Source organism: Kryptolebias marmoratus, linkage group LG10 (assembly GCF_001649575.2).
Source record: "Kryptolebias marmoratus isolate JLee-2015 linkage group LG10, ASM164957v2, whole genome shotgun sequence".
Taxonomy (NCBI): domain Eukaryota; kingdom Metazoa; phylum Chordata; class Actinopteri; order Cyprinodontiformes; family Rivulidae; genus Kryptolebias; species Kryptolebias marmoratus.
Genome location: NC_051439.1, coordinates 4,370,133 through 4,384,497, shown reverse-complemented (window position 1 = coordinate 4,384,497; position 14,365 = coordinate 4,370,133). Strand labels below are relative to the sequence as shown.

The 14,365-nt window shown below is 38.0% G+C and overlaps 1 protein-coding gene across 1 annotated transcript; it reads right to left on the bottom strand.

Moving 5' to 3' along the window:
* Positions 1–1,659: 1,659 nt before the first annotated feature.
* Positions 1,660–3,149, bottom strand: nkx2.9 (NK2 transcription factor related, locus 9 (Drosophila)). The gene is made up of 2 exons (XM_017421528.2): positions 2,690–3,149; positions 1,660–2,561 (listed from the first exon to the last, which is right to left on the bottom strand). Exons 1-2 carry the CDS (start codon positions 2,853–2,855, stop codon positions 2,020–2,022), a joined length of 708 nt encoding a protein of 235 aa, XP_017277017.1. The 5' UTR covers positions 2,856–3,149; the 3' UTR covers positions 1,660–2,019.
* Positions 3,150–14,365: the final 11,216 nt, after the last annotated feature.

The following is a 14,365-nucleotide window of genomic DNA, read 5'->3' as shown; positions in this document are numbered from 1 at the left end:
AACACAGTTTCACCCTGAAAATAACAAAGTATTCTGACTCTGATTGATGTCGCTGCTGCTCTGGGTTTGGAAGACAGTTAAGTTGTGTACTTGGATATGCTCAATATCTGTTGTTTTTTGTTGTTATTTAATGTATTTGTTGTTTTCATTACTTCCCTATTGACTAGGTGCCTCCTGAAAATAAGGTTTTTAGTCTCAATGAGACATTTCCCTGGGAAAATAAAAAATATATTATTTGCTCGTTGCAAATGAGCAAAAACAATCAGAAAATTGGCAATTTTTGTGACATTTTTCAACTATTTTTGTGTAATTTAGTCAAATAAAACTTGCCAAATTATTCTGCACATTGATCAATGTTTTTAACTATGCTGGATATTAATATAAAATAAAAAACTGTTATTGCAGCAACTTAACAAAACTCCTCCTGTGGCCCCGTTTATGTGTATCTTATAACTTTCCTTAAAGAGGCCCCAGGGCAGGCCAGTGAGTAAAACTAAAGGATGGGCAGACCAATACAAGGCCGTCCTTTTCAGACAATTCTTCTAACCAACTTAAAAAACCAATGGCAACCTCTAAAAGCCTGTCTTTGTCACCCTTAAACCCCCAAGATGCTTTAAAACACCATTGTGCTGTTAAACCTCATAAATTTGTCGCAGGGACTGATTAAACATCACGAGAATTGAAACACTAAAGATTTTGTCTCAGACTCTTTGGATGAGGTACAATGGTCCATTCAGGGGGGGCGAGGGGGGGGACCCCCGGACAAAAAGGGTGTTTGAGGGGAGATGCAGCAAGCTGAGGGGTTCGGCCAGGCCCCTCCATATGTGATACAAGGTGGCCCCAGTGAGGGGGACAAAGGACCAGGTGACAGGGACGATGGGCTGCAGGGTCACAGGACGAGCAAACAACATTATGAGGAGGCGTGAAAATAAAAGGACACCCCGGGCACTGACATGATTTTAAACACTGAGGCATATTTTTCATCTCAGGCAAATTTAACAAGACTGGACGAGATATTTTGAAGTGAAACAGTGGAATGTTTGACGAAATGGCAACTCGTTTCACTTTTAAGTATGTTTTTAAAACATTTCTGTAAACAGAGCATGACAATCTGCAAAGAACAGATACTGTTTAGTTTGGTCTAATACTTAAAAAATATGTTTGAGTAAAGTTAATTATCTGCTTTTTAATTCTCCCAAACTCTTCTTCAAACAAGTATTTCACACACCAGCATTTCCAGATAATGTTACCAGCTGCATTCAATCCACTTTCCTCAGAATAACTAAAAGTTAATTGAATAAGTAAAGCAGCTCAACTGCTAATATAATAATAATAAAACGGCAGTGTTTACTGTTATTCTTAACCAAATCCACGTCTTTTCCAAGTGATGTTTGTTGAGCACACATAGTTTTTAACATTAAATAAGTCAGCCTCTTTAAAGATATAAAATATACTATATTAAAGTAAAGATACAATTGAAAATGACAATTTTTCACATTTTGGAAAAACAACAACAACAGCAAAATATGCATCTTTTCCCCATCAGATATGCATGAACAGATACACTAAAATAGATAGAAAATTGTACCAACTTTTGCAAGCAAATGTGTTTATTGTTTTAAAAAACACATTACACTCAAGAAAAGTCATAGTCAAATAAGAGTGGTTTTATTAATTAATAAAAACAGTTGAAATTTAAAAAAAAATATCCCCTTAAAAGCAGGAAATAACATTCATTAGAGGATAGCCGTGGTTTAAATCTTCACTACAAGTTATTTATAGAAATATTTTTAAAAAAATAAAAAAGCTGATAATAAAACATCTACAGGCTGCAGTCAGCCTAAAGTAAATCTTCATGTTTTTATTTCAAAATAAAAAAATAAAAAACAACACAGAATATCAGAATAATATGTGCAAAATATCTTTCATTCTAAAGTAAAAATCTAAATGTTTAAGTGGCTTTAAAAACATTTAGAAAACATTTGATGCCATTCCAAATGAGTGTGTTTGTTGAAGCGCTCACTTGAACGTTGGAAACCGGACCGAGTCGCTCCAAAAGTCCCTCCAGGCGAGTCCGGAGGCCGGGAAGTGCTGCTGGTACCGGGGGGGCAGGGAGGGGAAGGTTAAAGGGAAGGGCACGGCCTGAGGAGGGGAGGAAGAGCAGCCGACTTTCTCCGGCTCCAATAAACAGGTGTGAAAAGGCTTCCCGTCCCGGACCAGGATCGGAACCACGACCCGGCGCAGCAGCAGCGGGGGCTGTGGGGTGTCCGGGTCCTGCAGCGCGCCCTCCGCCCGGCCCCTCTTCATCTTGTAGCGGTGGTTCTGGAACCAGATCTTCACTTGGGTCGGGGTGAGACTGAGGAGCCGGGCCAGCTGTTCCCGCTCCGGCCCGGACAGGTAGCGCTGCAGGCGGAAGCGCCTCTCCAGCTCCAGGGTCTGCGCCTTGGAGAACAGGACGCGGCGCTTCTTGCTCTTCCTGCTTCTCTCCGGCTCCGAGTCCAGGGGGGACTCATCCGGCTTGGTTGAGTCGGGGCAGGGTTCCAGGTGACCCTCATCAGAAGCTACAGAAATAAACAGAAACCCGCGTTAAAAGAACTAAAATACTGCTGTTTGTGACTTACTCAGACTCAGGTTAACTTGATCTGCTGGGATGGGATCCAGTAGGTGGATCTGCCTGTGATGCACTCACACATGCAAGGACTCCGGTCGCAGTGGACCCAGTAGGGTGAGCTGGAGGAGCAGGTGGAGGAACAGGTGGAGTAAACCGGAGAGGAACGCCGCCCCGCCTCCACGTCCTGTTCAGGCAGGTCCAGGATGCTCCGGACCGAAAAACTGAACCTGGTCGGTGCAGCCATCCCGTTACTGGGACTCAGTCAGGGTTTGTTTTGAAAGGGGAAAAAAAGACCCTCAAATAAAGCCTGTCCGGAACCAGAATCCCTCTCCGCAGATCCACTTTACGCGCTCTCCAAACAGAGATGCGTGTTTACACAAACACCACTCCACGCTTCGCGCTTATAAAGCCCCCTCCTCCGCTGAGTACCTGAGTGACTGTGGGTCAGGGACGGTGGGGTGTGGACTTAACGAAAAAAAAGCCAACAAAGAGCCGAGGAAACACTCGTCATCGTTCCAGATTCGTCCCGTAGCGTCAGATAATGGGGATTGTTGGAGCTGAATCACGTCTTGGGTGGCAACTGACAACAGAGGCTGTCCCATCATCAAACTACCCCCCCCCCCTCCCCACCCCGAGCTCTTCACTGACACCCCCCTGCAACTCTCCCTCCTTCTCCTGTCCAAACAACGTGTCCAATATTTACATACAAAGTGAGCAATTAGCGTGATGGTTTAACTAATGTGCCTCTAATACGTCGGAGGGTGGGGGGTAAAGAGGGGGCTGGGGGGCTATTTTTGGACAGGAAAAGAGAACCAGATAGTCCTTCTTTCTAAACCTATTTTGGACAATCTGAGTTTCAATTTAATCATGTATTCTGAAAAATAAAGATTACATTAATCTGTTGTTGACGCTGTTTTGGTTTCATAATGAAGCAACCATAAACTAATATTTAATCACTCACCGTCATTTAGGGCTTTACAAGGAAAGTTACACATATTTGTACTAATATATTTGTACTAATAGGCTACCTCATGTGTGAACCCTGAGCCAACATTAACACTATTGTTTTCCTGTTTAAAGTTTCTTCCGTACATGTTTTTTTCAGCATATTTTCAGCTACTTTAACCATTCATATATCAAAATGTTCAGCTGTTCAGGACATTATCGCTATGACTTTTGCTTTTGGTAACTTTAATACGTTTTGAATAGTTAACTTTATTTGCTTTTTTATCAAAATGAAAGGAGAACTCTTCAAATCTTTTGTACTCTTTGAACTTACTATATTTGCTCATTTTAGCTTTTAGCCACTGTGCTAATTATTTTTTAATTTTAGCTTTTGGCTACAGTTTTGCGAATTTTAACTTCTCTATAAGATTTTGATCATTTTAGCTTTTCTCGCATGTTTTGTTTGTCTCAGGTTTTTTGTTACTGTTTTGATCATTTAAACTTTTAGTTTATGGTTTGTTAATTTAGCTTTTCACTGCTGTTTTGTTAGTTTTAGCTTTAAGCGACATATTTGCTTATTGTAGCTACTGTTTTTGTTATTATTAGCGTTTATTAAAAAAATCTACATAAACAACTCAGATTTAACCTCACCAGACATTCACACTGTATTTTTCACAGGAAATATTTTTCTTTAGTAATATTTGATGTAATTGGTAAATTGGTCGCATAAAACAGTAATAAAAACAATTTTGGGGGGGAGGGGCAACAAAATAAAAAAACGTTATTTTAAATTTGAAATGTTCCTGTTTAGTCTTTTAGTTGGTTATAAACATTTACTTGTGGATGTAAATGTTTTGTTTTTTTTTTTTTTTTTAGGGCAGCTTGCCAGGAAAAATGTTATTCATTTACTTCCAACAAACCCTGTTGTGTTTTCTGACACTGACTGATCACTTCTGGCAAGATTTTATTAATTGGTAAAACAAATGATCAGCCATTCATCATTCTGCCACTGAAAAACACCGCTTAAATATTTTATCTTGCTTAGGCTCATTAAATCATTTCTATGACTAAATAACTAAATAAATGAATATTAGTTTGAAGTGAAGAGCACAGCTTTTCTCAGTCCAAGCATTTTTTTTGTTTTGTTTTGTTTTTTGAAAAACCCAATAAAAGCTGAGCGGATCCAGCCTGATGTGTGTGTATGTGTGTGTGTATGTCCTCCTCCTCTGTATTTGATACTGATATCGACCCTCATCCTCTTCAGTGAGGTGTAGGAGGCCGGAGAGTGCTGCCGGCCTCAGTCATCCTGGGTGGTCGGGCCAGGAGTGGGGGGACACAGATACACACCAAGCAGAGGAGGGGAACAAAGGGGGAAAATGTAGCCCCGCGCTGGAAGCATTTGTTCCAGTCAAGATTTTGCATTTGTTCAGTCCCGCCATAATGGCTGATTGACGCTCCGACACAAAGTCCTTTAACTCGGGGGATAAATCGGAGCTGGTTCTGGGTTGTCATGGTTTTCTCTGGAGCTCAGTGGGACCCGGACCCGGTCTGCTCCACGTCTCTGGGAGATCCTAGCTGTGATTCAGGGCTCATTAATGAAAGTCCTTTTAGATTTCAAAGCTTCACGTTCATTTGCTGCTGTTAATGATCAATTAAACGTAATTTATTTGAAATAATTGTTTGACTCAGTCTTAATTACTTTGAAAGCTACTTGTCGCCCGCCGCCGAAATGTTACCAAAATATCTCATGAACCACTGGACGAATTTTAAAAAAAGGCAAATAGTAACCAGTGGATGCACATCAATAACTAATTAACTCTCAGAGCCGGCCCAATACAACATGGCCGCAATAGCCAACTAAACTGCTCAAAATCCAGTCAATTTTACTAATGTTTAGCCAAAGTTTGGTGTGATTTTTGCTGAGATTCATTCACAACTCACACTACTCACTGTCAGATTTTTCCATAAAACTTTATCATCAACAGTTGGAGTCATCTGTTAGCAAAATATTTCATGAACCATAAGACAGATTTCAATGAAACTCTCAGAAAGTAATCGTTGGATATGCATCTACAACTGATTCACTTTTTGAGTCGACTTGGCTCAAGATGGACGCCACAGCTAGTTGACATAAGCCAACACAAAAATGTCTATAAGTCAGTCAGTTTTACAGATATTCAGGTAAAATGTGAAGTGGTAGACGCAGAGAGTCATCCACAACACATACTCTAAGCGTGACAACTTACCATATCTCATGAGACTGCAAACAGCTAAAACTCATTTCTCATCTCCAACTCTGGTATGAAAGGCAGCGGATGATAAGCAATCTTTCAAGTGATGTTGTGGCTTTAATTTAGAGTCTTGGTTTTACTAATCTTTAGATTTTATAATTCATGTTAATATGATTTATATTTTGAACATGTCTGGTGTTTCTTTTTCTTTTTGCTTGTTTGTTGCTTTTGATTGATGATTTGTCTTGTTTTTATCTGATGTACAACACTTTGTATGAAAAGTGTTTTATAAATAAAGTTTGACTGATTAATCTGATTGTTCATCATTTGGTTAAAATAAACCAATAAGTCAGAATCTCGGAGTCCTTCTCTGTGGATTCCCGTCTCTGCAGATCAGCTGAAGTGGACGGTTTGCAGAGGCCACTCCACTGGAGAGCCAAAACACGCAACAGCAAAGAAGTCATGTCCACAGAGCGGCAACTTCTCCTTCCACAAAGAGCCCAGCAGCTCCTTAATCTATTTAACACCCGCAGGCTCCAGGCAGAGTGGGCCCTCTGCAGCTCCAAGAGCCCTCCACTGCCAAATATTTACTCTGGTGTTCAGATCTGCACTCCAGTCTCTCCTCAGACACATGCAGATTTCTCTCACATGGAGTCAGCAGCTGAGAGTTTCAGCTCTTTAGAGCTGAGCTTAAATCTGTCGGAGTCTTCAGTGTAACAAGGAAACCAAAATATTTGTGAAGAATGTCGTTGAAAACAGGCGAACACTATTGTGTTCCTGTTTCTCTACTGCTTTTCAGGACATCTTTTGAAATCTAACTCCTGGACAACCCGTGGTGTTTTAGCCATTTCTATATCCAAATTTTCAGCTCATTCAGGAGATGTAACTTTTATACTTTTTAAAATATTTTACTTTATTTATATTTTAAAAAATCCATAACAAAATATAAAATGATCTCTTTAGTTCCAAAAGATTGTTCTGTTTGAAGTCTTCAGCACACTGGCTGTGTTTTTCTCTTGTAATGCTCCTTTGGCTTTTTGCAAATATTTGACCAATTTTAGTTTTCAAAAGTATCTTGATTCTTTTAGCTAAAGAACTGCCATTTTTAGCTAACATTTTGGTACTTTAAGCCAATGTGTTTTATCTTTTATCTAATGTTTTGTAATTTTTAACTTTTAACCAGTGTTTTGTTACTTTTACCTAGCATTTGTTTGTGTGTGTGTGTGTGTGTGTGTGTGTGTGTGTGTGTGTGTGCGCGTCTGTAAAGTTAGTTCAATATTTCATGAACCACTGGATAGATTTAAATGAAACCTGTAGAAAATATTCACTTTATGTACAGATTAAAATTAAAATTTTAGATTTGGTAGTAGCTGAGACTGATCCCCAACACATAATCTGAATGCTAACAGACTGCACACAATCTTTGTTTAAGGTTTTGCCATTAACTATTTAGAACACGGGATGAATTTTAATGAAACTCTCAGGAAATAATCACTGGATACGTCTACAGCTGATTAAACTTTGGAGTCAATGCAATACAAGATTTTAACCACTGCCAAGTAACCTTAGAAAACACAGAAATCCTTATATTTCAATAAATCTTACAGTAATTGGGCTAAAATTTGGTGTTAATTTAGCTGAGAGCCATTCACAACACATGCTTTGAGCCATACACAATGTGCATTATTCTTGCATAAAACCTTGGCATAAAACCTGTTTGACTCAATCTTTTTTGTCTGTTACCAAAATATCCCATAAACCACAGGACTGATTTCAATGGCACTCACAGAAGGTAATCACTGGATGTACATCTACAACTGATTAACTTTTAGAGTAATCCAATTCAAGTTGGCTGCCATAACTAATTGACATTAGCAAACACAAAAATGACTAAAACTTGGCCAGTTTTACACATATAGCTGTAAAATTTGATGTGGTGGTAGCTGACCGTCTCTTACAATACACACTCTGAGTGTGAGATTTTGCAAAAATCACATGAGATCATGCATGAAGTTGAATTAGAGGTTTTACCAAAATGGCTACAAGTCTGTGAACATAATATGATCTTAGTCTAAAATTCTGGCATTAAAGCTGGCAGGTGATATGCTTTTTAAATTTCTATTTATTTATTTGTTTTAAGGAATGCTAGATATTTAATTGTAAAAGTGTCTGAACTCCACATTGGGGCTCATGTGACACTTGAATTAACAAATGCATCCATCAGATCTTTCAGTGCCTCCAGTGTGAGTGTTTAAACAGCCACAATGAGCCTTGTGTTTCTCTGCAGAGCAGTGACGTGTCAGTGCAGCATCCAGCAGCTGCACCTGCTGCTGATGGCCTCTCCCCTCTCCATCTCCTGTAAATATCATTAGCATTTTGGAGAGAGGGGGTATGAGAGGGGGGCATAATGACTTGGCAGTCACATCCCTCTCTCTGTGGTGAACTGGAGTCTTGTGAACGTCCAGCAGCTGCATGTCGGTGCTTAGTGAGTGTCAGAAAGTCAGGTTTGTTTAAACACGGCCGTGTTGCACAAGAAGGCCTTTGTCTGTCCAAGAGATTTTTTTCAAAGAAGGATAAAACAAAAATATGTGTTACACGAAGTGAATCAAATATTTAGATTGTTTTTATTTGAAAAAAAAAAAATGTTATTGTCAATGAATGACCAAAGCACACTTTAAACATGAGAGTTAAATCATCCAAATGAGCAGTTGTTATAAAGGAGATTAAAGAATTAATGAATTATGTTGTTTGACCAATGGATAAAGATGACCTCAGATAATGAAAAACAACCAGTCCCTACAGTTTACACTTTCTAAATTTGCAGCTCTAATGATTTGTTGTCTTTGCCTTTGTATTTAGAGCTGGCCTATTAAATAAGTGGCTCGAGGGCCGATTATGGCCCTTTTAAAAATGTCTTTGTCCCCACAAAGCTGCCAAAATCTCAATGAGTCTGAGTACAATGCTAACACTATGAAACATATATCAGAGCTACTTCCATACCTCAAGTATCATATTAGGCTAGTAGAAGTTGGCATTTGTAAAACAATCTTTGGTAAACCATGGCAACAGAGTGGGGTAAACATGTACACCTGTAAGCAGTTGTCTGATTGGTCCAGACATCTGATCTGAGCTAAAGGATAAACAGAAGATAACAGCATTAGCTAAGCTCACTACAGAGATTGGATGTCTCTTTCAAAGCCAAAAAGATGGATCATACACTTTAAAAACTGTTTTTTCTTTTTGATGAATCAGCAAAGCTGTTGGGTCATAGGTTGGGTTGGTTTGACCAAATATTAGGTCAAACAGTTTGACACAGTGCTGGGTCAAGATGAGCTGTGTCATTCCTCACAATCCGCCATTTAAACCAGAAGTTAACCAAATCAGACTTGATGGGACCAAAGACTGCTCATAGGTAGCAGAATCAGCTTCCCTGTCAGCTGGGTCCAGTAGAAGTTTTCGGTCTCACCCCCTCTATATAAATGAACAGGACATTGCCCTTATTACAAAATAATACTTTTTTTTCTCCTGTGTTGAGTCTTGTTGGTTCATTTAGTTCTTATCTTGCTGCTGCTTGTTCAAATATTTATTTTTCTGTCACATTTAATTAATAATTTCACGCTTGATTGTGTGCGGTGGAGAAAGCAGGGTTTAAAGTCCTACAACCAGGTCTCAAAAATACAACATGGCAGCTTCTGTAAAATGGTTCCTGCTGGTTTCAAGTCCCAACAAGAAGAAAAAGCGAGAACAGTTGTTCTAATTGTATAATATGCTTTAGGACCTTTGCTTAAGGATGTACTAAGTAAACATAAGATGTTAAAAACAACTTGTCAGAAGATGTTTAACTTGGTTGGCTTTATTAATAACTTTAATTTGCACTTTAAACAATGAGTTTAGGTTCCTAAAATCATTAGTGCTAAGCTAGCCAACACTAACCCAAGTTGTAATTATCTAATAAGGCAGATTTTGGATTGTTCTTTTTACCCTAATATTTTACTTGCTTAGCATTTTCACCCAATAATGTTTGAGTAGAAAACTAACCCTATTTGCTGTGTCAAACTGTGAACCCAACCCTGCTGAGTTAAAACTATACCAGGCTTGTCTCGGTCCAAATTAGACCCAGTACTGGGTTACAAATTGGGCTGTTTGTAGCAGTTTTGTTTTTCACGTGGGTTTAGAAATGTGACCATTTCAAAGTAAATGCACTAAAAGTATTTTTGCTCACTTTGCCAACAGAAACCAGTGTTTCAAGTCTTCCTGTGACTGAAGAATACAAGGTGAAAAGACAATATGAATCAAATCGTGTTGTGGAGGTTAAAATACAGAGAGGAGTCTGAGGAAGCATCCATGAAAGTATACAGTTTGGACATTAACCAAACAAAAATGACTAATTTTAATCTAAAACAGTGAGAAACAGACTTTGTTGTCCATGATGAAGCTGTGGTTGATATAAAGGTTTTATGAGAATTGCCCGTGGCCATCAAACCTCAAGCAGTTTTTATAAATGCCTGATCTATACTATTATTGTGAAACTGTGATTAATGCAGTAGTGTCACACGACTGTTTTAAATTAAGAATTATTTAAGGATTTAGACACAGGTCTGTAAGTTTGATGTGAGCAGCACAGACCGTTCATTAACAGCTTTTTATAGACATGATGAACACAATTAATTCCCTTTTCACCAGTATTTGACCAAATAATATAAAAACACTTATTTATTCTACTTGTGTTTTGCTTTGTTCATTACAAGTCTAACAGATTTTAACAGCTGAAGAAGTGCAGTAATGTGTCGGTCGGGATGTGCTCAGACCAACAGAGATGTTTGTAATATTTGATCGCCATCTACAGGACAAACAGAGCCTGGCGTGTCTTGTTCCTTCTCAGAACCACAGAGGCTTTTAGTTCAGGATTTACACACCAGCTTTTACTCATAAACACATACAGGATCAGTGGCTAAACCAAAGGTTGTTTACAGACACTTCCAGAGTGAGATAAATCAATTAGATCAGTTAATTAATCACTTAGATCAGTTGTCTGTAACTTTTACATTTCTGCCTCTTTTCATACTAAAAATCATTAGTCCAGAGCCACAAAACCTACTTGAAGATTTAAAAGAAGATAAAAGATTGGAATAATAAAATGCATTATTAGGTTTTATATTATAAAAGCATTTTTAAATTTAATTAAATTTGATTAAATTTAACCACTGAAATATGGAGGCCTATAAGAGTTCTTACTTTAATTGTGGAAAATCAAGAAGTACTGCACTTTGAAATAATAATGTTTATATTTGTATCTTGATAAATTATTTGGGAGAACATAAAATTCACAGTTTGTTGGATTTTTACATGTAACCCACTAAACTTTCTTTAATAATAACTGATACCTTCATTTACTTTTAATGGCCTTAGAGCCATGCTAATACATCTCACAGTATTGTAATAAATTGTTCCATCACTTGCGCACATCCTCACATTTCATTTATTTTATGGAACTGTTATCTGTATATATAGTGTTCATTGATGTATATGTGTGTAGATGTGTATATATATACTTATGTGTATATTATGTGCATTGCTATTTTATAATAGGTGCATAGTGTTTTCTTTTTCATCTCATTCTTTCTGTATTGAGCTGCAGTAACCTGCAAATTTCCCCATTGTGGGATCAATAAAGTTTATCTTATCTTATCTTAAAAGTTGATCCATTGTAAATGAACATTCAAAAACTTACTGAGAGTTTATTAGAATCTGTCCAGTAGTTCATGAGGTATTTTTCTAGCAGACATAGATTTGACTCCAACAGTTCATGTCAAAATTTTAAGCAAATATCTTACATAACATTTGAAGCACATTTTGGAAATTTTTATCTACTACTACCACATAAAGTTTTAGCTTTAATATTTGTTAAATTGACTGAATTATAGCCATTTTGTGTTAATTAGCTGTGGCAGCCATTTTGAACTGGGTTGACTAGAAAAGATAGTCAGCTGTAGATGTACATCCAATGATTAAAATTTACTGGGTTATAGCTATTTTTGAGTTTTATTAGGTAACTTGCTGTTGCGGCCATCTTACATCCGGTTGACTTGAAAATGTTATGAGTTGTAAATGAACATCCAATGATTACTTTGTGAAAGCTTTATTAAGATTCGTTTAGTGCTTCATGCCATATACACAAAGACACAGAAGCGAACTAAAACATCACGGCCCTTCGCCTTCAGTAGTGAGTTAGTGGTTATACCTCAGTGTCCACCAGATGGCGACTCTGTGCTGCAAAATGAACTATTAATAAAAAGGTGTGTGTTGGCAAAAAAGCAGCTTCATCAGTGACCTTAAGAGCGTGAAACCAACGAGCACAGACACGGACGCTATAAAGAATTAATCTGGTTGTTCAGTTTTACACCCAAAAGTTGCAGCAAAAAAAAAAACAGGGTTTAGTGCAGCTTTAACACATGTAGAAGCCTAAAAATCTCTTTCTTTTTTCCAAATGATAAAACTCTTTCAGCCGTTTGACTAAAAAAGCAACTTCAGAGGGAATTTTTTATATGTGATATTTAAAGTTTTCCAATGATTTATTTCACAAACCTCATAATCAAGTGAAAGTGTTTTATCGAAGCCCTTCCTGAGAGAATCCAGCGTGTGCGCTGGAGTGTGTGTGTGTGTGTGTGTGTGTGAGGACTTTAAACACTCGGTCACCTTAGGAGTGTTTCTACTCTTACACCAGCATCATAACGGATGAGGAATTTTAATAAACGTCTCGTGCAGGTATGACTCAACTGTTCCTCGACAGCGCTTTAAAAACACAGCGGTGTGTTGTGCATCAACACGCGGGTCTCTGCGCAGACATGCGCCGCGTAAAAAGCGCACAAAGGTCAGGCTATCCATTTCCCCCCTCCGGTATCCTTAGCTCGGGACAATGAGGGCGGATTGGAATATTTATTACTAATGGATGCCAGGTGCCAGACGAACAGATGTCAAAGTGATGTATGCTCCGAAGTGTCGTAAATATTGCTGCTTTTTGGCCCTCTCCGTTGAAAGCCGGGCCTGGCCTCTGAAACATGCGTCGTTAACCTGCGTTCGTCCTCATTAAGGCCGAAATAAAGTTCCTGAGTCGAGAAGAAGAAGTGCCAACCTGCAGACAGACTTTAATGGCGGCTGCAGAGGTGAGCCGATAAGGTTTCTCTAAAAACACACATTAAAGATCCACATAGTCGCATTTTATTTAGATCAGATCAGTTCCTTCTCCTTAACAACCGAGATAAATGACTGCGGGATGGGTCTGTTGTTCCTCTCACTGCGCATGTCCGTTTGGGGACAGTCAATGTGAGATAGCAGACCCCCCAGCCCCTCTGAGACAAGAAATCACGGCGCGCGTCTTCATAATAAGTCATTAGTGGTGACTGGGATTTCCCACAGGATCATACTGGGAACATTAAACCGGCAACTGGGAGCAATCTTTTTCTTTTTTTTCTTTCACAAACACACATACGCACGCACACACGCACGCACGCAAAGACACACAGCTCTGCTGCTTTCTGCAGCCTGTGCGGCTCTGCGGCCGAAAGGTGCAGAAAGAAAGTCACTTAAACAAAACTGTCTGAATGTTTTTTTTTTCTCTTTAAAAATATATTTAGACACAAAAACAAAAAGGTACAGTGATGCATCACGTGACAGAGTGCAGCCAATGAACGCGAATGAAATGAATAATATAGAAAAATAATGATGGCATCAAAATAAAACGTAAATAATACAAATGTGTTCAATGCCCATAGCATAATAATAATAATAATAATAATAATAATAATAATAATAATAATAATAATAATAATGTGTTCTTGTTTTATTTTTCTCTATTTTAAAATAAAAATAGAAGAGGCTTATATATCCCCCACATTGTACAATAATGATCTAATAGGAGCATCTTAACGCCTCAGACACTTTAACAAGTTAGATTTTTCTTTGCTTTTATTTTTCAAAACTGTATTGAATAGTTTTGCACTTTTAATAAAATAAAATAATTGAAGTTAGACCTTAAAAAACAACAGCAACTTAGCTATTAAACTAACCGAAAACATCTAAATGTTAGGTTTTGTGTCATAAAGCAAATAAAACAAGGGCTTTAAATTTTGTTTGTTTATCAAGTGTAGCAACTTGTTTGTTATGTATTTACCTGTTCATCAACGACACGAAGCTGAAACCTGAGTGGCTCAGGGGAAATATTTAGTAGCTCAGACATGAGGTAAAATGAAGGAGAGAATAAAACTTCACCGATTAATCGGCTTAAAGGCGCGATTAACTGATGCTGGCTGACAAACAGAGCGCATCTGTTCATCTGTCACATCCTTCTCACTGCACTCTTTATATTGGCATTTTTTCTGTATAAATACCAGATTTTAAGGATTTTGAATACATAAATCTTGCTGCACAGTTTTAGATGTTTTGCAATATTTCGGTCAGTGCGTGATTAACAAATAAAAATCATGATTAACAAAAAAAAAAAGTCAAGAGCTTAATTTTCGAGCTAAAAGGTGAGAAGTTTTAAATTCCAGGTAGGTTTTATAGTAGTTATGTAAATAGT

Excerpts from the sequence above, each read along its gene's own strand:
- nkx2.9 (XM_017421528.2), bottom strand. The coding sequence starts at position 2,855 with ATGGCTGCACCGACCAGGTTCAGTTTTTCGGTCCGGAGCATCCTGGAC. Across the intron at positions 2,562-2,689 it reads CGACCGGAGTCCTTGCATGT|CTTCTGATGAGGGTCACCTG; the intron begins GTGAGTGCATCA and ends TTATTTCTGTAG.